General features: G+C 42.8%; 1 protein-coding gene across 1 annotated transcript; it reads left to right on the top strand.

The window, feature by feature from the left end:
* Positions 1-401: 401 nt before the first annotated feature.
* LOC306742821 (alpha-2-macroglobulin-like) lies at positions 402-17,604 on the top strand (the record flags this gene model as incomplete). The annotated part of the gene is made up of 36 exons (XM_079225254.1): positions 402-487; positions 625-805; positions 1,185-1,341; positions 1,466-1,518; positions 1,782-1,802; positions 2,183-2,348; positions 2,434-2,518; positions 2,618-2,768; positions 2,973-3,090; positions 3,191-3,300; positions 3,377-3,544; positions 4,729-4,956; positions 5,710-5,770; positions 5,875-6,020; positions 7,181-7,330; positions 7,497-7,640; positions 7,747-7,843; positions 7,952-8,120; positions 10,915-11,140; positions 11,517-11,643; positions 11,724-11,845; positions 11,929-11,980; positions 12,451-12,534; positions 12,850-13,026; positions 13,201-13,276; positions 13,353-13,509; positions 13,785-13,859; positions 14,722-14,884; positions 15,326-15,513; positions 15,638-15,850; positions 16,290-16,408; positions 16,559-16,649; positions 16,885-16,953; positions 17,045-17,150; positions 17,240-17,281; positions 17,504-17,604. The coding sequence occupies 36 exons, from the start codon at positions 402-404 to the stop codon at positions 17,506-17,508; spliced, it is 4,383 nt and encodes a 1,460-aa protein (XP_079081380.1). The 3' UTR covers positions 17,509-17,604.
* Between the last annotated feature and the right edge of the window lie 4,618 nt (positions 17,605-22,222).

Below are 22,222 nucleotides of genomic sequence, written 5' to 3'. Positions count from 1 at the left end.
AAGGGTAGGCCTATGTGCTGGAGGTGAGTCCTGGACGGCCAGGGCCCAATTTAACCCCTGTGTCACCATGCAAGGAATGCTCAGAACAAAATAGTTAAAAAGGTTGTGCAACATCTTAAATCGAGAAGGTAAAACAATAGGATTTTCTGTAGAAAAGACGTTTTCATTATTGTAAGCGGAATGACCCCTTGCCTGATTAAACCCTTGATATTGCATTCAGCCTTACAGGTTATGTTAAACAACACAACGTCTACAAATGATTGACTGATGGGAAACCTGGAATTCCAATAGAAGAGTTGCATGATGGGTGTGGGCGTGGAGTGGGGGTGGATTTCTCCAGCAGAAGCCATTTAAAAGATGCTGACTCAGGCTCATCCTCACCAGTATCATCTCAGTCAACCATGGGTCTCCCTGGGTGTCAGATGTGGACATGGACCCTTTGTGTTTTCTTCAGCTGGATGTTTGTGGGCCGAGCAGTGGCAGGACCGTAAGTTTACCTCAACTGTCTTGAGAAAAATAACATGCCTGTGGTTGAATTTATTAAACAGGAATCTTTGCTGCCGGTTGTAGTTTCTTCCATGTCAGATCCAGTGAGATCTCTGCTGTATGTTTCTGTGTCTGCAGGCAGTACATGGTAGCCATTCCTGCAACTCTTGAATCCGGGGCTGTGACCAAGTTCTGTGCGAGTCTCCTGCAGCACAACGAGACTCTGGTCATGACCATCACTCTGAAGTCCTCAGAGGAGAATACAACCCTCTTCACACAGACGTCCAACAAGGACTTTCATAGCTGCACTCAATTTAAGGTGAGCCACATTAGAACCATAACAGGGATTACGCAACACACACACAGGTAGTGAGAAATTAATTGTGTGTTCCCAGAATGTATACAGGCAGTCTGGGTTAAAATCACTTAAGCTTAGACCAATATGTTAAATTATCGTGAGCATGTATGGAAAAAGTTCCTTTGGCGTATACATAAAACAAGTAACATACATTTACATGATAAACAAATATCTTTAACATTAATGAAACCGTAACATTAGTTTATATGAGCAGTTACGTGAGCATGTATGTAAAAGTAAAATGACCTTATTTGAAAAAATATATATTGGCACATAACATACTCAATTCAAGTAAAAGAGTTTCTCACCATTCTGTCCATAACATATGTTTTTGTCACAGGTTCCTTTAGTGAAGAATGAAGTCGTGCAGGAATTTGAGGTGGAGGTACGAGGAAACACTTATCACTCAAAAGAAGTCAGGAAAGTCCTGATCAAAGTCTATCATCCAAAGACATTCGTCCAAACAGATAAACCAATCTACCTACCTGGACAAACAGGTAACCTTGAGTTGATGATCTATGACGTTGTATACACTATGGTACCACACTGTATAAAGACAGGTTTCCATAATACAGAATACATTTAAGAAAAAGTTAGCTCATATCTCTTTATTTCTCTCAGTACATTTCAGAGTCGTCACCCTGGACTCCAAGTTGAGACCTTCCAATGGGCTGGTGAGTCTTTCCTTTCTTCAGGTGGCATTCTCAAAAAACAGTGTTAGTGATACTGTTAGGTAACGGTGCAGGTTTTAAAGTTACGCAATGAGGTGATCGATGAGCTATGTTTACTATGAAGCTGTGGGTCAATAGTACAGCAACAGCCCCTTTAGGTAAACCTGACTAAGAGCTCTGTAGGTTGAAAAACATCATTGATTTCTTATTGAAAAATGCAAACCAGCTTTAATTAACAAATCTCCCTATTTCTTTTTTTTTTGCAGTACGATATCATCGAAATTGAGGTAAGACTAAAAGAAAACTATCCACCCTTTAAATATGTTGATTACCTTTAAAAAAATCTGTTTTTAAACTGTGATGCTAGTTATGTATGTGTTTCTATGTTTCTTACTGTTATAATATCACTGATCTGCCTTGTTTACATTGTTATGTTCCCATGTAAAGTACCTTTGAGTTCAAACATTATGCCAGGGGAAAAAAGTGTGTGGTTTGGGATGCAAGAGAAGTGGTGTTTTTCCCACCAACTCGTGTAACTTTAAACCAAACTTACGGCCTAGTTCTATCTGCCATCTCGTTGAAGGAGAAGAAGAAACCTGCTCTCCCTGTATTCACATGAGGTCCTTAGGTTTGAATTCAAGTTCTTCACGTTCATGTTATTTGACAGGATGCTGACGACAACCGGATTGGACAGTGGCTGAATGAAACGTCCAACAGTAAGATTTTGCAGCTTTCATACGCCTTGAACTCTGAGGCCCGTGAAGGGAACTACCAAGTTATTGTGACGATTGGGTTGGATAAAATACATCACAACTTCAAGGTGGAGAAATACGGTGAGATCCTTTTTGTTTTTTTAACCTTCCATTTCAATCCATTTGTAGTGAAGAAAGAATGCTAATAAACACATTTTGTCCCCAGTTCTGCCTAAATTTGAGATAAAAATAAATGCATCCGATGAAGTAAGTATTGATCAGGAGGAAGTCAAAGCTGAAGTATGTGCTACGTAAGTAAGCTCTTTTGCTCTTTTCACTCTTGAATAATCTGAAACGGGTCCTGTTTGGGGAGTGAATGAATATTTTTATTTCTACGTCCTTCTCATCAGGTATACATTCGGACAGCCCGTTCCAGGCAGTGTTGAGGTCAAGATGTGCCGACCTCTAAATCACTACTTTATTCCAAGACCTTCATTCAACACTGACTCTCAGGAGGTGGACTTGGATGTAGTTGCCCCATGCCACAGTGAGACAAAGCAGGTACGCTTGCTGTAGCGTCTGTTGAATAAAGGTGCATAGCAGGGTTAAGTTTCTTAAACCTGCAAGCTTTAAAATAGACTTCAGGGGTTCCTCAGGGGTCGTTACTAGGGCCGCTGGACATTTTAGTATTTACGTGTCTACATGTGTTTTGTATGAGTTTTTTTATTCAATTTGTATTTCATTTTATTTCATTGTTCTTTCTAGGTGGACAACAAAGGCTGCGCCACGTTTATCTTCCAGATGTCAGCTTTCACAAGAATTGCTCAAAAGGTGCTGCGAGATGAACTGCAGCTCCGGGTCAAAGTGGAAGAGGAGGGCACAGGCAAGTCATATAATATTCCATGTCATATTTATATGTGGGAGAGAGAGATAGTGTTTCTGTAATAAAAAAAGTTGTTGTAACACGGAGGCTTCTTATGCAGGTATTTCACGAGAACAAGAGCAGAAAATAACGATTTCATATGTGGTTGGAAAGCTGTCCTTCACCGACACGCCCAAGATTTATGACCAAGGAACAAACTTGGAGGGAAAAGTAAGTGTCCTTCACTTCTTTGGCGTGATTTGAGACGCGGTGCGTTCTCGGTGATACGACTCTGTGCTTCCAACAGGTTCAAGCGGTTCACTACAACAAAACCCCCATCGCCGACATGCCGCTGTACCTGTTTGAGGGGGAAAACTGGTCTTCACGGCTGCTGCAGAATCTGACAACCAACAGCGATGGCGTCGCCTCGTTCTCAATCAGCACAGCTGAACTTGTGGGGGACCTCCAACTCCGCGTAAGTAGGAAGTAGCACTGCACTGGTTTCTCAATGTCCTGCAAGGTGCCGCCAAGTGGCAAGTAGCCATATTGGACCGTTTACAGTTGGAGGCAAAGTCACGCCCCTTTCAGTGTCACCCATGGGACATCATTTTGGAAATGTTGTTAAATGATATTTTTTTTCTTCAAGGAAGTCTCAGTTGGTCGTCCGGTAATTGGTTGCAAATAAAACCAACATGTAGAAAACCGCAGTGGCAGGCCGTGCATTTTCTACTGCATTTCTGTGCCGTCTGATATCCTATACACAAATCCTCCTCTCTTTGTTAACAAACAGTTCAATGACGTGGTTGTTGTTTATCGGTGTGCTTCAGTTCCAGTAATAGGTCCTTCTCGATGGCCATAGACCAGTGAGGAAAGTCAAGCCTCCTTTTAGGGCTGAAAATGTCCGCACGACAGTGGCAGTCGATAATAGGATCGTCACCGCCAAACATGTCCATAACCCTCCGTGAAAGGCATTGTCGGTAAATCCGCCACCAAGTCCGTTCAGCCATTGAGTTTAAAAAACACTACACCAAGCAAAATGTCATAACTTCTCTTGTTTCAGCCTGAACTCTTCTTACTACTACTGAGTTCTGCTAGCAGCTAGCTAGCTTTCTGTGGAATAAAGTCACGCTGGCCCACTGACCTATCACAGCGCATGTTTGTGCTGACGCCACCTCACAGGCGCTGACACGTTAAAGAATACGCCCAGCATGTTAAACTAAAGTTCTGATTGGTTGAAGACTATGACAATCAATGATAACGTCCCCATGTACTTTAACCTGCAAAGGCCAGCTAGAAGGCCTCTGGCATTTCTTCTTCCATAGAGATATAGAGGTGAAATCTGTTTGGATAAAAGCTCTCTTTTAAAAAAGCAGCAATAGAAGCAGCGTTGCAGGCTGGAAGCAGAGCAACAGAGGAAGACAGGAGTCCACAAACCAACGGGTGGCATCACCATAATTTACAACCCATTTTGACGTGTCATCTCTCTATTCACACATTTTAAACGTCATCATCTTCAAAAGTTTTACGACAAAATGAAAATCTCTTGTAGTGGAAAAGAAATAAGGCCCCACGGTGGTGAAACCGGAACACTTATTTAACTGTAAAAACCTTCTTCCACCTCCATGAGCTCCTTTATAGAGTTTCTTTTCTGCTCTCCAGGTGAGCAACTTGCCGAAATACGGCTACGCCGGTTACAGAACGCCGTACTATGAGGCTGCAGAGCACAGCGTGTCGTTGTCCCGACCTTCAACTCCACACACTAAAACGGTCAGCTTCCTGGAGGTGAAGAAGAAGAATAACCCACTTCCATGTGACAAAGAAGAAGTCTTCACCATCCAATACACTGTGGTAGGAGAAGCCCAGGGCTCTGTGGACGTGATGTATCTGGTGAGTGAAGTCTCTCCAACCGGGTCTCTAATGGAGACAACAGGAGAAGATGGTTTTATAATGACTTTTACTTTAGATCACTGACATCTGGTTCAAAGGAACCCGTTTAGTACCTTCAGATCACGTAAAACACAAACGTCTCCCACTAGAGCCGTGTCCCTTCTGGGTTGCCGTAGAAACATGGCGGTGCAAAGACGGCGGGCTGGGAAGACGACCCTCTCCCTGTGTAGATATAAAGGGCTTTTTTGTTTAACCACAAACAGTTATGAGTCAAGTGGCAGCAGCTCAGAGGTCTGTCTCTGAGTTTCTGACTTCTTATACACTGTGATACACAATTCATGACAGGATGGGATGGTAGAAGGTCAGGCCGGTCTGAACTCGCTCTCAGTCTTATCTCCTTTGGAGACAGGTGGCGATGGAGGGCTGAGTGGGTGCTGCCCTGGTGGGCTCCTCCTTAAAGGGATGTGTTATCTGGAGGTCACAAATATACTGAACCAGTTACACAGATCCAGTTACTAAGACATAGCTTTGTCTTTAGTAAATACACTGACTAAAACATAACGGGTTCTTTGTTTTAGGTGATTAGACACTGAATAAAACACGGTTATGAATATTGTTTTCCCATTAATCCCACTACATTTTCAACAACGTTCTTTTTTCCTTTAACAACACGGTAAATAACTACACATGAGAGCAGCAGACAGCTGCAATCTGCTGTTGAATGAGGTTTTCTACATCATTCCTTGTTTGCAGGTCTTAACCCGAGGAGCCATCGTCATGCAAGGAGTCAAACAGGTCCAAGTGCAAGAATCCTGTGAGTAAAATGACCTTTTAAGTGAGCAAATAGTTCAGTGTTACTGATGAAGGGAGGCAGGTGAGAGGTGATCGTGGCTCATAGGAGTTGGTTTGTTGTTTCAGTGAACGAGGGCGAGGTGTCCTTCAAGCTGATGGTGTCTCCTGACATGGCGCCAGACGTCCAGGTCGTGGCGTACGCCGTCCTCCCCAGTGAGAACGTGGTGGCCAACAGCGCCGACTTCTCCGTCGAGAAGTGCTTCGGTAACAAGGTCAGTGAAGGCATCACCGTGCTCGTCAGCTGTCAAAGCGCATACATTAAGTAAATATCAACTATAATCATGTAGATTAGAATGTAGTGTTGGTGATGAACGAGAATAAATCCAGATGTTTTCACATGAATATAAAATAGATATTAGAGATGAATTATGAGATGTTTAACTTCCTAACAGCTCTGAGCTCATTATTAGACTTCATTAACACTAAGAATGAAGAGATTTGTTTTATCAATAAAAATACAATCTTTTATTTCCTCATCACTTGATTTTTTTCTGCAAATACCCACTAAGATGACTACAACAATGTAAAAAGATAACATTTAAAATATTTGACAGTTTACATTGACTTCAGGTGGAAATTATTCCCCACAGTTGCCCTCAAGAAGCATTCATGTTGACTGTGGCGGCAGGGTTGTAGTTAAGCTCAGCTGCAGAGGGGGAGTGGAGGAGCAGCTCAGGGAATAGGTGCACGGAAGAGGCCTACCGTAAAATGCGGGTTATAAGATACTTTGTTCTTTATTTTCCCTCAACTTTGACCCTTGCGGTTTATATATTTGCTGCTGATTTGTGGATTTTTACAATTCTAAATTTAGCAGCAGTTGCAGAGACAAGGATCTATGGAGTATGCACCTAGTATCTATGGAGTATGCACTCCTTGACTAGGAGTATGCACCTAGTCAAGTTGGTTGCGATCCGCCATTTAAACTTAAAGAAGAAGAAGCAGCAGCAGCCAAATTCCAGGCGTCTGGCTAACAGACGCTTGTTACATTGACATTTTAGTAAAAACAAATGAACCGTGATATTTAGGGTTCCCGTGGGAAAACAGGGTTTTTTGCAAGCGACGCCCTTTTGTTATGCGTCTTGGTGTGATTAAGTGCTCAGTGTCTCATCTCAATGAAAAGGCCAGACTTTTAACGAGAAATGAATGTGGAAGATTTTATTTATTTTTAGTAAAATAGCTTCTCTCCTTGTTCAGACAGTGCAGCTGGTTGAGAGACAGGCGATTGGTTCAGGTTAGGAACTCAAGTCTTCAGGGTCGGGATCTCCCATTGGTCAGAACAAAGGACCCCAACAAATCCAGCGCCAATCGTAGCGCTGGAATGCTGCAAAGAAGAGCAGCAGGACAACGTTGAATGTTGACTCTTCTGTCCCAGGTGTCCCTGGAGTTCTCTCCGTCCTCGGCTGTCCCGGGAGAGGAGGCCATCCTGCAAGTGACGGCTCAGCCCGACTCTCTGTGCGGCGTGAGCGCCGTCGACCAGAGCGTCCTCATCAAGGAGCCGGGGAAAACTCTGGACGCAGAGAAGGTAAAACTGCTGGAGTCGAAAGCCTTGTTTTGACAAAGAAAGTTCCCAGACTCTGAGGATAAAGACATAGGAGTCTTTCGTTGGAGACTCGGAGGGTAATTTAGATCTTTCTAGAAAAGCAAACATTTGTCGGGTTGTAGCTTTGAAACATATCTTTTCTTTTCAGATATTTGACCTGTTGCCCGTCAAAAAAGCCTCCTACATTCCATACATGGTTGAAGATTCCGTTGAATGTTTGCGCGTGAGGCCGAGAAGGTACATCATGCCGCACCCCAACGAGCAGAAAGAGGACGCTCATACCGTTTTCCAGGTACTTCCTGCACACGTGTGAATGCACAATATCTTTATGTTGTTTGTTCTCGTATGTTTTGTTGTTGCACATTTCAGTGACGCCTGTTTGTTGTTGGATCATCTAGAATGTGGGAATGAAGATGGCAACAAACTTGGCAATCCGAGTGCCTTCGTGCCTCCAGTACAAAGGAAAAGAATACCACCAGGGCGGCGGATATGGCGGTATTTAGTTTTGTTTTCTTGCTCTATGAAGTGACACGTTGCTGAATGTTTACCAGCATTAAAAGGCTTCCTCTTGTTCTGATGGGATATGTTCTGCTTTATTTTCAGGTATGAATTACAGGTTATATGATTCTGCTCCTGAAGTAGCCAGAATGGCGACACCTGTAAGGATGGAGGTTGGTGCTGCAGGTCCATCTGGTTCATCTGATGATTCACCAATAGAGACAGTCCGTACTTTCTTCCCTGAGACCTGGATATGGGAGCTGGTGGCAGTGGGGTGAGTTTTTGTCCCACAGTCCTCCTTTCAGACTTCCTACACACATGAATCACATTCAGATAATTTACAGACATAGCCCTTGAGACATTTTACTTCTTATTCAATCTGATAATGGAGGGGGGACAAGAGGGGTGAGCTAAATACAACTAAGAACATTTTTAGACCAACATGTTACATTTAACTTTCAGAATCAGAATCAGCTTTAATGGCCATGTATGTTTACACATACATGGAATTTGACTCCGGTTTCACTTAGCTCTTCGTACTTATACACAATATACAATAAACAAGATCAATTTAAAAAAGACCAAAAAGACTTTAAAGACAACAGTAGTCAAAAAAGTGCAAATGGAGGTGTCTGATTAATTGTTCATCAAAGTGACGGCCAGTGGAAAGAAGCTGTTTCTGTGTCTGGTGGTTTTGGCGTTCAGAGCTCTATAGCGCCTACCAGAGGGGAGGAGTTGGAACAGCCTGTGTACAGGGTGTGAGGGGTCTGCAGTGATCTTTCCAACCCGCTTCCTGATTCTGGAGGTGTACAAGTCCAGGATGGAAGGCAGGCTGGAACCAATAGTTCTCTCTGCAGACTTGACTAATCGTTGTAGTCTTTGAGGTGAAAAAACACTGAAAGAGTCATGCTGCGTTCACACCAAACGCGGTGCAAATTTTTCACGCGCGACCAGATTACATGCAAAGTCAATGCACAGACGTGATAGGTTGCGGAAAAGCGTTTTTTCCACCAGGCGACGCGTTTGAGGCTGCTGCTGAGCTCAGCCCGTCATCACCGCCGCCTTGCCGTTGTTAAGTGCCTTGCTGCTGAAGTAGCGCTGGTAGCGGCCGTCATTCAGGCGCTGTTGTGGGACTACGGATAATATTATGAACCCAGACACGATGGAGTTTGATGTTTCCACGTATGTGGAATTTACAAGTATAAAGCAGAACTGGTGGTTATTTCCATGGTGGGTGAAGGAAACGGTAAATGTTTTTAGAGATAAACCAGACGCAGTTTCTGGAGGAGTCGGTGAAATTCACCGAGCTGTGTGCGGCTACGGATCGTGTTATGAACCCAAACGTTTCATGTTCCAACATTTTTTGGACTTCCACAACAAGTATAACGCATAAATAAAGGTTATTCCTTCCATGGTCGATAGCGGAAATGATAGCTCTTTTCACAGAGAGAAGCAACGGAGATAAGCCACGCCCCCTTTGGTGTGAACACACTTTTATTGTCGAGTGAGTAAACTGACGCGGTAAATGTTTGGTGTGAACACAGCAGCCCCGCAGGGCCCCGCGGGACCTATATAGGTCCTTTTTTTTAAATTTTAATTAAACTGTGTAAAACATTACAATAATCATGAACAAATATATTGATGCTACACATCAAATTAAACAAGAGAACCTGGGCTACAATAGTTAGTCAGCCATTTCAACACACCTCAAACACCAACTAAAATAATTATTAAAATAAAATAGTTATAATTTTGTCACGAGTCAGCCCACTCTGCATGTTTCCGGAACTAGCAGCCCGTAGCTTGGTGCTATCAGAAAAAGACAAATAGCAAAAAGCAAGACAATTCCACACAGATTCCAAATCTACTCACCAAATCCCTCTGCTGCAAAGCATCACCGAGATACGAACTAAAGAACACAGCAACATAAATCGCTGAGTCAGCACATTTTGAAATTTTATTTTTTTGTTGTTGAAAAAATGCATTTCCCCCAGTAAATCCACACTGATACAAGTTTATTCAACACCATAAGTCATATGAAAGTGAAATAAAAGGTTTGCTACATGAAAGAATTCAAATGTCACAGATGCGCGAAAATATGCGCAAATGTGCCGAAATGCAAATTTTGGAAACCTCGCCTGAATTCTCTCTGTACTTTACCCAATCTGACTTTGTTCTGCTTCACTTTTTCAAGTGAAAACAGTGTGGAGAGACTGTTCACATATTGTGATATGATTTGGGAGAGCTTCAGGGCTTAGTGAAGCATCATTTCAGGGAGATAATCATCCTGAAAGTGTTTTTTTCTATAGGCGGACCTGGAACTTCTATTTGTTCTGTGTTTCAATCTTTATTTACTCTTAGCCAGCAACATATATACTAATATTTACACATCTGACCAAAAGCTCACAAGGGTTGCCTTTATTATAACACCAAAATTATTCAAATAGCCCTTGTGGTTGCAGAGATACACCCTTTTTAGTTTGGGTATGCTATTTCGAGCTAAATCTTAAAAAATGCCTTGGGGCTTAAAAGGTTCAAGTTGAAACTAGAGACTGAGACCATCAATTAACCTCCGGTTGTGCAGAGTGAAGTCAATGCTTCATGTGTTAAAGCTGCATTCTCTTCTGATCACCAGGGGGCGACTCCTCTGGTCGTATAGAAGTACATGCTTCATGTGTTAAAGCTACATTCTCTCTTCTGACCACCAGGGGGTGACTCCTCTGGTTGTATAGAAGTCTATGCTTCATGCGTTAAAGCTGCATTCTCTCTTCTGACCACCAGGGGGTGACTCCTCTGGTTGCATAGAAGTCGATGCGTCATGCGTTAAAGCTGCATTCTCTCTACTGACCACCAGGGGGCGACTCCTGTGGTTGTATAGAAGTCTATGCTTCATGTGTTAAAGCTGCATTCTCTGTACTGACCACTAGGGGGTGACTCCTCTGGTTGTATAGAAGTCTATGCTTCATGTGTTAAAGCTGCATTCTCTCTCACGTTGTTGTTCTTTGACTAATCTGAATCATGTCAGTCTGATGATCAAGTTCACTGAATGCGTCAATCTGCTGTTCCAGAGAATCTGGAGTGAAGGACGTGTCCCTCACCGTCCCGGACACCATCACCACCTGGGAGACGGAGGCGTTCTGTCTGTCTCCCCAGGGCTTCAGCTTGGCCCCCCATAAGGAGATCACCGTCTTCCAGCCCTTCTTCCTGGAGCTCACCCTGCCCTACTCCATCATCCGGGGGGAGCACTTCGAACTGAAGGCGACCGTCTTCAACTACATGACCAGCTGCATCATGGTAACCCATGTTTTCATGCAGATTGATGCTAACACGCAAACTGATGCTAACACATGGACTGATGCTAACATAGGCGTAATGCCGCCGCAGCATCAGCAACAAAACAAATGAACGATTTTTTTAAATCAGAAGTCTAGGTTATTTACAACAATTTTGTTCCTGCAAGTGAGGATTCCCTCTTGACCTCTTGTGTTTTAACCTTCACTCACGGAAAACTAAAAAGGAGTCGAGTTGACTTTAGTCAAGTCGAGCCCCATCGGGTAGTAACGGCTCTAACGTTAGCTAATTAGCAGAACAGCTGAGCCTGATGGGAATAATCGTAGGTTTTCGGTCATGAACCAGTGTTTTAAAATACATTGTTGTGTCTCCTGACCAGGTCACCGTGGCTCCGGTTCCCTCCTTAGAGTACACCCTCACCCCCCTCTCCGATGACCAGTACACTTCCTGTTTGTGCGGCAACCAGCGCCGGACGGTGAGCTGGACGATGGCGCCCTCAGCTTTAGGTGAGCATCCAGCTCTCATCCACACTGGTGTCAAACGGTACGACCCTTTTCTATCTGGAATAAAACCTGTTTTTCTTCAGGGGTCGTGAACGTGACGGTGACCGCCGAGGCCGTGGCGTCCCACGCTTCCTGTGACAACGAGGTGGTGAGCGTGCCGAAGAGAGGTCGCATCGACACGGTCACACAATCTCTCATCGTGAAGGTCGGTACTTCTAAACAAGACGACTCAGTAAAAGTTCACCCAGCAGGCAGGTGGGAGGTCTCAAATGATTTCTTCCCTCTCAGGCTGAAGGAGTTGAGATGTCAAAGACCTTCAACTGGCTGCTCTGCCCCAAAGGTCAGTGTGTTCAAGTAAGCATCACATCACTGCTGCAGGTCAGGAGGAGGCGTGTCGACCGCACAACACACATGTTGCAGGTCGCTTCATTCATTTAATATTTAAAGTGACAGTGAGGAACCAGTCTTAGTATAGTCCTGGTCCTATTTATGACCTCTGTGTAGTCTACTCCAGAGACCAGGGAAGGGGGGCACGGGAGAACCAGAACCAGGACTGAGAGGGGCAGACTGTCAGACCCTGCTGCAGTAAAATGAGAAGTTTTCTAAAGGGACCCTGGTGCTCAGAGACACTACCACCTTAGTCCACAGGGGGCACCAGAACCAACACAACATGAAAGTTCCTTGTTGTAGCTTTAAATACAGTTCATCAAGCGTGTAGCATCTTTTTTCCAGTCAGACCTGTTTCAGTAAATGATCCGTTAAATCTAAATGACATCTTTGTTTGATTACTGAGCTGTTTGTTGTCCACAGGAGAGGCTTTGAAGGAGGAAGTCGACATCCAGCTCCCCGAGGACGTGATCGTTGGATCAGCCCGTGCTTCAGTATCTGTCTTGGGTAAACTACTGAATACATTATGGTGGAGCTCTGCTGTAAACCAAACAAATCTTAACGCTTTCAAATGATCGTCTGAGATTAAAGGCGAGCAAAGAGAGATTCTCTTCAGTAGATACTTGAAAACAACCCACTTCTTAATGAAATAGTAGCAAACTAATTCACTAAATGAAATGAAAATTCCTTTTATAATAAGCATCATTCTGGCCAGATAACAAATTGTCTTTACACTTTTTATTATCTGTGTCTTCAGTGAAATCAGATCTCAGGTCAGTTTCATGTTCGGTCTTCGTGAGTCGGTGTGTTTTTTTGGTGCAGGTGACATTCTGGGCCGAGCCCTGAACAACCTGGACGGGCTGCTGCGGATGCCGTACGGATGTGGGGAGCAGAACATGGCGCTCCTCGCCCCCAACATCTACATCCTCCAGTACCTGAGGAACACTCAGCAGCTGACCTCGGCCATCAACGACAAGGCCACCAAGTTCCTGACCAGCGGTGAGTCTCCGGGCGCTTTGCAACATACATTTAGGACCTTAAATTATGACAAATGTGCCAACACAACAGCGCTCTTCATTCCAGTTAAAGGCGACCCTAGTTTGCTCCTTTTCTTTCCCCTAACTTCCTTCATCAAAGCAATCAAGCCCCCAAAATGTTTCTCCTGTGACGCAGGCTACCAGCGGCAGCTGAACTACAGGCATGGTGATGGCGCTTACAGCACCTTCGGATCCGGAGCGGGGAACACTTGGTGAGAACGTTGACGATGGATCAATGAACGTGACGGTGCATCCTCTCCTCTTGTTTAATGTCTCCTTCCTCCTCAGGCTGACTGCGTTCGTGGTGAGATCGTTCACCAAAGCCCAGTCCTTCGTCTTCATCGACCCCAAGACGATCAAAGGGTCTGTGGTTTGGCTGAAAAATAAACAGAAGAAGAACGGCTGTTTCGAAAAGTCAGGAAAGCTCTTCAACAACAGGATGAAGGTAACTGAAGTCCTGAAGGAGTTTGTGTGGAAGTGACTGAGGATCACTGAAGACGCTGAAACATTCAGTCGTAACTTTAAACATGAGATCTTTGTTCATCAAGATCAGAGATCAGGGACTAAAGAAACTTCCTTGATGTCCTGATCACATGTTCTACTGGGTACTGGAGGAGAAACCTTTATTTACTCTGTGATGTTAAGGTTAATCCGTTACTCCACGAGTTATCCGCAGTGATCAGAGTGATCTGAGCGTCTGCTTCCTGTTTCCTCTCTCAGGGCGGCGTGTCTGACGAGGTGACGCTCAGCGCGTACATCACTGCTGCCTTCCTGGAGATGAACACGTCCGTAGACGTGAGTAGAAACCATAATATCATAACTTCAGGTCAGAAGTTTCCTCACAGTGATTTTACACAAACCAAGAACTTTACACGACAAGAAGGTAACAGAAAATGATGTTGTTTAACAATCTGTCTGGTTAGTTGGTTGGTTACTTAATTGGTTAGTTAGTTAATTGGTTAGTTAGTTAGTTGGTTGGTTACTTAATTGGTTAGTTAGTTAATTGGTTAGTTAGTTAGTTAGTTGGCTAGTTAGATAGTTGCAGAGCGGGTTAATTAGTTGTTGTTAGTTAGATGGTCGATTACTAGCTGAGTTAGTTGGTTCTTTAGTTAGTTGTTTGAGTTAGTTAGTTAATTTGGCAGTTTGCTAGTTGTTTGGTGAGTTAGTTAGTTAATTGTTGGTTGGCTAGTTAGTTGGTTGTTTGGTTACCAGTTAGTTAGTTGTTGGGTAGTTAGTAATTGAGTTAGTTAGTCGGTTAGTTAGTTGGTTAACCAGTTAGTTGGTTGTTTGGTTTGTTAGTTATTGGTTAGTTAGTTAATTGTTGGTTAGCTAGTTAGTTGGTTGTTTGGTTATCAGTTATTTAGTGGTTGAGTTATTTAGTTAAAGTTGGTTGAAAGCAAAGCTTCATAAAAATATAAAGTTCACACTAAATCTGGTTTAAGGCCTCATTTGATATTTTGAACATGTGTTGATCAGTCAGGTTGGTACTGGTTAAGTACTGGTTAATACTTACAGAATGATTACCATCATTAATGGAAGTTCTTTTTCTAAAGATTTGCTGAATATATGAATTATTTCACACAAAATAGAATAAACTTTCTGTGTAGACCAATAAAAGGAGTTGAGTCCTGATGTCATTATTCATAATCTGATCCAGGACCCTGAAGTGAAGAAGAGCCTGTCTTGCCTCAGAGAGTCTTTGGGCGACCTCAGTAACAGCTACACCACGGCTCTGCTGGCGTACGTCTTCACCCTGGCAGGAGACATGGAGGCCCGAGCTCACCTTCTGAAGCACCTGGACTCGGTCGCCATACAACAAGGTGAGTAGGGAGGCCCCCCGGAACTCTGCTCTGAAGGGAAACCGGTTCTACATGAGGAAAAACCCGGAGGATTGATGAGGTCCGGAGGTAACGTTAGTGACGTCATACGGAGTCTGATCACAAGATGAGGGCTAATCAATGAGAGATAATCACTGAGATCATTGATGAGCTGAGAATTAAGTTCAAAGGTTTAGAACTCAAGAAAGACATTTTGTTTACATACAAGAATATTTATGAAATGTGGATTCCTTTCTTCATTAAATGTCTCTTTTTCTCACTATATAATCAAAAAGAGCCAATAAGAGTATTGATAAGAGTTCTAGTATCCATAACATCCTAGTGATACCCGTCCCTGATGGAGAGTCCTCCTCCTGGAGGAAATCCCTCTGGCCTAATCGCTGTGAATGTAGTTGAACTTGTTTGTTTTACGGCTGTTTTCAGGAGGTTTCCTCCACTGGGCTCAGACGGCATCAGACAGGTCGGCCTCTCTCTCCGTGGAGATCAGCTCCTACGTCCTGCTGGCTAAACTCAGCGCCTCTCCGACCACTGAAGACCTGGGCTACGCCGCCCGCATCGTCAGGTGGCTGGCCAGCCAGCAGAACCACTACGGCGGCTTCTCCTCCACACAGGTAGGGAAGACAGGACGCGTACAGATGGACGGGGAGGTGGGACTCCTGCTTGCTAAAGCTTCTGCATCAACAAAAGTAAATACATTGAAGCACATGAAGAGCTCTTTGTTCCTGTGTGTTGTAGGACACAGTGGTGGCTCTTCAGGCTCTGGCTCTCTACTCCGCTCTGGTGTTCAGTCCCGGCGGTTCGAGCACCGTGACGGTCCAGTCTCCCAGTGGCCAGCTGATGTTTGAGGTGAACCAGAACAACAAGCTGCTCTACCAGGAGATGGAGCTGCAGGACACAACGGGGAAGTTCAGCCTGGAGGTGAAGGGCACGACGTGCGCTGTGATGCAGGTCAGTGGTCACCACGTGCACGCCCACAAACACTGCTGATGTAACCTCAGATTATACAAACCTACGCTTGGTTTAATAATAAAGTTAGACATTATGCCCTAAACCAACACAGCAAATACCTTTTGATGCCAAAATTTTTCTCCAAAGTAATAGCCAATGGCGCCATTGGAGCCAATGGCGCCATTGGCTCCAATGGCTCAAATGGCTCCAATAGTTCCATCGGTGTCAATGGCTCCAAAATGGCTCCATTGGCTCCAAAATGGCTCCATTGGCTTAAATGGCTCCATTGAATCCAATGGCTCAAATGGCTTCAGTGGTTTTAATGGCTTCAATGGCCCTATTGGCTTAAATGGCTCCAATAGCTCCAATGTTGAGTAAAGTAAATTCCTGAGATTCTTGTTTGTGGATATTAATCCTCCCTTGTGCACCTCTTTCTCAGATTTCTCTTCACTATAACATCCCGCCTCCTGCCGATGGCACTACTCTCGGTGTTGAGGTCACACCAAAGGCCATTTGCACCAGCCAAAGACCCAAAATCTCACTGATGATCAAGACCCTGTGAGTAATCAGCAAGCAGATCCACGTTACAGAAGAACACCGATGCATCTACCAGCCTGAACTCAGTAGCGGCTGGTGGACGTACGAGGGAGAAATGTTTATAATTTGGTCGCAGGTTAACGTAAAGTTTTTATTATGCTTGTATTACAGATACAGTGGAGAGGAGAACACTACCAACATGGTGATCCTGGATATCAAAATGCTCTCTGGGTTTGTTCCAGACCCAGAGTCTGTGAAGAGCGTGAGTTATTACATTAACGTTCACCTTCAGGGTTCATCCACACGACTCTGTTTGCTCTCTGTCCAGACCACAGTCTGTTCATACGGAGTGGACGTAGTGGTTGTGATGTCACTCAGGGGTTTGTGGGTGTTTTGAAGGCTTGTGGGGAGGTTTGTGTGGATGTAGCCTCAGTAGAAATGTTAAAGTGTTCAGCTGTTGTTGATGAAGCACCCGGCTGACTGTCGTGTCCTCGCAGCTCAAACGTGCCGTGCTGGTGGATCGAGTGGAACAGAACGGGGATCACGTCCTGGTGTACATCAACGAGGTGAGAGGAGAACCCACAGCCAGGAGAACCAGAGGCGACGCTCTCCGAGAGTCGATACTCACGGTGTCGTCTGTTTCTCTTCTCTCAACAGTTGGCAAAGGACACGCCCATCTTTTACAAGTTAGACCTCATACAGGAGCTCCACGTGCAGAACCTGAAGCCGGCCGTGGTCAAGATCTACGACTACTACCAGCCGAGTAAGACCTGAAGAACCAACGACCTCAGAGTATTGACTCCTAGCAGTACATGTGTTGATCAATCTCTCTTCTTCTTCCTCTTCTCTCAGGTGACCAGGACGACACCGAATACTCCTCCCCTTGTGTCGCAGGTAAACATCCTGACACAACATACGGAAGAAGCACTGCTTAAAATGTTTTATTTTAAAGTATTAAACGTAATTTAGCCAAAAACATTTTCATTGCAACCTCAAAAAGTCTGCACAACCTTTTGGAAATAAATCAATAGATTATTATAAATGTGGCAATTCTTTAAGCTAAAACCAAATTAAGTAAACAGCTAATGTGATTGTTTTTTATTGTATGTTTTGCAGGTTGAAGAGGGAAGTGGGGTCGGTCCTGATTAACACCATGTCTACAGACAATCATCACATATCTGCCCGTCAGTGTTCTGCTACAACCCTTTATGATGGACAATAAAGTAATGTGATGTGAAAATGGCTCTTAAAATTGTCTTTTGTTGAACTTTTCACACCGTTTCATCCCATCCCAAAATGAAGAAAGCTTTTATATTCTCCAAACAAATCCTGTTATCTCCCCCATGAAGACTACATTCTGCAAACCTAGTAAAATGTTAAACAAATATAGGTCTCAGACATGATGTGTGAGTCACAAGGTGTGATTGGTCTCAATCCACTTTGATAAGCAAAACATGCGATAAGATTAGAGGTTTTCTAAAAGGACTCTGGTGGTGGGAAACACTACCACTTTTGTCCACAGGGGCCGCCAGAATCCACACAAAAAGTTCCTTGTAGTAACTTTAATTCCCTCAAAAAAATATAATGAAATAGAGAAAAGCTGCAGTTTGTCATGAGGAGGAAAATACACAACTTAGATTTATAATATTACTTCATATTTAAGATGATGGAACGAAGCCATTAAACCCCTTAATCCAGTGGTTCTTAACCTTATTGGAGGTACTGAACCCTGCAAGCTGGACGAAATAAATATGATTTCTTCAAAACATAGGTATATATTTTGTTAGTGCACAAAATGAACCATGCATCAGTTGCACACAAAATCACTGTATTCAAAGAACAAAACCAACAAAACATGAATTTCATACAAAAACATAACTCAATGAATATTTACTGCAAATCAATGAGACTTTTGCTGTTGCCTTTCAGATACAAGTTCAGAAATGTACGGCTTCACCTTAGCAAGTGCCACTCTCATATCATGTTCGCAACAAAGTCTGTTCCTTTTCTTAGTTTTCACGTCTACCAGCCAGCCGGACAGGTAACCAGCCCGACAGGTAACCAGCCCGACAGGAAACCAGCCCGACAGGTAACCAGCCCGACAGGTAACCAGCCCGACAGGTAACCAGCCCGACAGGAAACCAGCCCGACAGGTAACCAGCCCGACAGGAAACCAGCCCGACAGGTAACCAGCCCGACAGGTAACCAGCCCGACAGGTAACCAGCCGGCAGGGCAGGAAACCACATTCCACGAAAGATCGTTGTCTCTGAAGTCATCCACGAGTTTCTTCACATTGACTAAAAATAAAAAATCTTCCTTCATCTCGTCGTCTTTCATATAGCGCACAAATACAACAAGCTGGCTTAGATAGGAAACGTCGGTGGTCTCATCGAGTTGGAGGCTGAATTTTGCCGGGCTTGAAATCAGATATCTGCAACTACTTGAGCAAAGATGTCAGCGCTCGTGTCGTCTATTCTGCTGCTGATCGTGTCATTTGAAAGAGGAATTTGGGATAACTTATCTTCAGCAGCTTTTGCCAGCATGATATTCTCCACCTTCAATGCAGCTGGTTTTACGAGTGTTTCACCCATGCTGTGTGGTTTGCCCTGCTTTGCGATCAGATACGCAAATTCGTACGACGCTGTGAGGATCGGTTGGCCGATGGGTACGAAGCCGAGAACAGGCAGAGTAGCCTTTTCGCCGAATCTGGCTCTCTTCAGCTTGAATTCAGCGACCGTTGTGTTCTTGTATTTTCCATCTCCATGCAGCTTTAGGAAGTGTTTCTTTAGTTTTGCCGTTGCTAGACTAGAATTGCTCAACTTGGCATTGCAAATGCATTGAGGACTCTGACTCCCATTACATTCCTTTATACACGTGAATCCATATTGTACGTATTCGACCAACCACTTTCTTTTGTTGCTCGACATAGTTAATATGAAGGGATTGAAAGATTGTGTGTTGCGGCCCGACATTGCTAGTGTGAACCGGGCTATACTGTGTGTGTCTTGACCCCTGCCGAACCCCCGAGAGTGACTCACCGAACCCCTGGGGTTCGATCGAACCCAGGTTAAGAACCACTGCCTTAATCGTTCAAATGCAGATACATGATTTGATCTTATCGTAATGATCGTAAAGTAATTTACTATAATAGTGTTGGAGCCCAATACTTTTTGTTTGTTATTGTAGTTAAATAAATTTATTTCATGGTGCTGTTAGATTGATACCAGACCGTTTCATTTGTCTTAATGCAGGAGAGCGGAGGAGGAAGTGTAGTGATCGTACGAGAGCTGTCACTGGCTTTATTTACACACTTTTTCACACATACAATCCACAGAAGAAGTAGTTGCATACAACGCCTATATTTTATAAAGTCTTGTGCAAAAAAAAGAAGGTTAAATTATATTGTTGCCCAACTTTAAACAGTAAGCACATTTTCTCACTCAAAATGAAAAGAGATCGTGACATTAGATCTGCAAAGGAATCATTCTTTGTGGAACGACCCTTGAAGAGGATTCACAAGAAGGATGGGATCCAAACCCTCTGACCTGGAGAACCAGTTGATCATGAGCACAAACCCTCTGACCTGGAGAACCAGTTGATCATGAGTAGTATGTAGTCGTGTGTGTTGTATTCAGTCAATCATTACAATACAATAAGTAAAGCCACAATCTAATATACAAAATAGAAAGACTGAAAAAGTATAGATAGAAGCATAATACTGTACATTTATACAGTATTGCTATTGACTTTGACATTTTACCATTTATATATTCAATATGTTGTCTCCATGTTACTTTATGATCAATCACAACCACGAGGAATTTTCTCAAAAACTTTTTCAATTTTCTCATCACAGAATTTTAATTCAATATCCCCCTCTAATCCCATTTGATTTCCAAAAACCATGAATTTAATTTTCTTTATGTTAAGAGATAATGTATTAACATCTAACCAAGATTTGATCATTTCTAGCAAACAAAGGTTCCTTCAATCGTTTTCCTGAGCAAAATTAGTTTGTATCGTCAGCAAAAATGACAAGGAAATGACATTTTTTATAATTTAGTAACATTACACATATGGTTTATATAAAGTGTAAAAAGTATTGGACCCATCACTGATCCCTGTGGTTCTCCACAGGTGACCTTCCTAAGTCCTGACACCATGTCACTAACACACTGCTGTTTATTTTCCAAGTAGCTTTTAACCAAGAGTGAGCTATACCTCTGATCCCATACTTCTGCAATTTCCTCAATAATTTACTGTGATGTATATATCAAAAGCCTTCTGGAGGTCAATGTAAATACCAATAGAATACTCATCATTTTCAACTGCCTTTGTTATTCCTTCCACCATCTCCATCAGTGCATGGGTAGTAGTTATATTTGTCCTAAATCCATACAGATGTTCACTCAATAATTTATTTTTACTTATAAAGAGATCCACATTTTGCACAAATTATGCCTCTAATATTTTAGAAAATTGAGGAAGAAGAGATATTGATCTATAATTATCCATGTAATGCTTTAAACATTGGCATTACCTTTTCAGTTTTCATTTTATTAGGAAAAATACCTTTTTGAAAAGACTGATTACATATATAGATCAGATGTCCTTCAATACAATCAATTACTTTAATGATTACCATATCAATAGAAAATATATCAGAAGATCTTTTGTTTTTGAAGTTTTTTACAATTTCAATTATATCAATTTAATTTACAAACCATCTGAACATAAACCCTCTGACCTGGAGAACCAGTTGATCATGAGGACAAACCCTCTGACCTGGAGAACCAGTTGATCATGAGCACAAACCCTCTGACCTGGAGAACCAGTTTCAGAGTCATGAGCTGGAACCGGATTATTTTAAAGAACAGGTCTTCTCATCACTAGAATATATTTTAAAGTTTTGTTTTATTGTTGCTCAACTTGAATTAACTTGATTTCATAACTATTTGACTCCAGCCTTCCTGGCATCGTCACCAGAAGTTAAGGTGGGATTGGTTTGTTTTTTTAATTTATAAAAGCTCTATATTGTTTTTTTATGCATTCTGGAACCTTATTTACATATAAAAGTCAATGTGTTGATCATAAATTGTCAATTTTATTTTAATAATATTCAATTACATTCGTTGTTACAAATTAAACTCAGTATATAAAATAATGAAATGAGCTCCATATTTACCGGCTCCAATATTAAAGTCGCGTTAGCAACATTAGCATATTTGAAAAAGGTACGTTAGCATAATGAAAAATGTACACTAGCACATGGGGAAAAATATTAAGTTAGCATACATACATAAGTCACATTGGCAGTATTTGAGAAAAGGTAATATATGAAAAAAGTAACATTAGCATGTTCATTATACATATAAAATATATATGAAAATTATATTTTTGAGGCAAAATGACCTGGCGATGGTAACATAGAAGAGGGGTAGGACTATGTGCTGGAGGTGAGTCCTGGACGGCCAGGGCCCAATTTAACCCCTGTGTCACCATGCAAGGAATGCACAGAACAAAATGTTTTAAAAGGTTGTGCAACATCTTAAATAAATTAAGTAAAACAATAAGATTTTCTGTAGAAAATACATTTTCATTATTATAAGTGAGATGACCCTTTGCTTAATTAAACCCTTGATATTGCATTCAGCCTTACAGGTTATGTTAAACAACACAACGTCTCCAAATGATTGACTGATGGGAAACCTGGAATTCCAATAGAAGAGTTGCATGATGGGTGTGGGCGTGGAGTGGGGGTGGATTTCTCCAGCAGAAGCCATTTAAAAGATGCTGACTCAGGCTCATCCTCACCAGTATCATCTCAGTCAACC

Source organism: Taurulus bubalis (assembly GCF_910589615.1).
Source record: "Taurulus bubalis genome assembly, chromosome: 10".
In the NCBI taxonomy this organism is placed as follows: domain Eukaryota; kingdom Metazoa; phylum Chordata; class Actinopteri; order Perciformes; family Cottidae; genus Taurulus; species Taurulus bubalis.
Note: the sequence above shows the minus strand (reverse complement) of the source record. Positions and strands in the feature narration are given on the sequence as shown.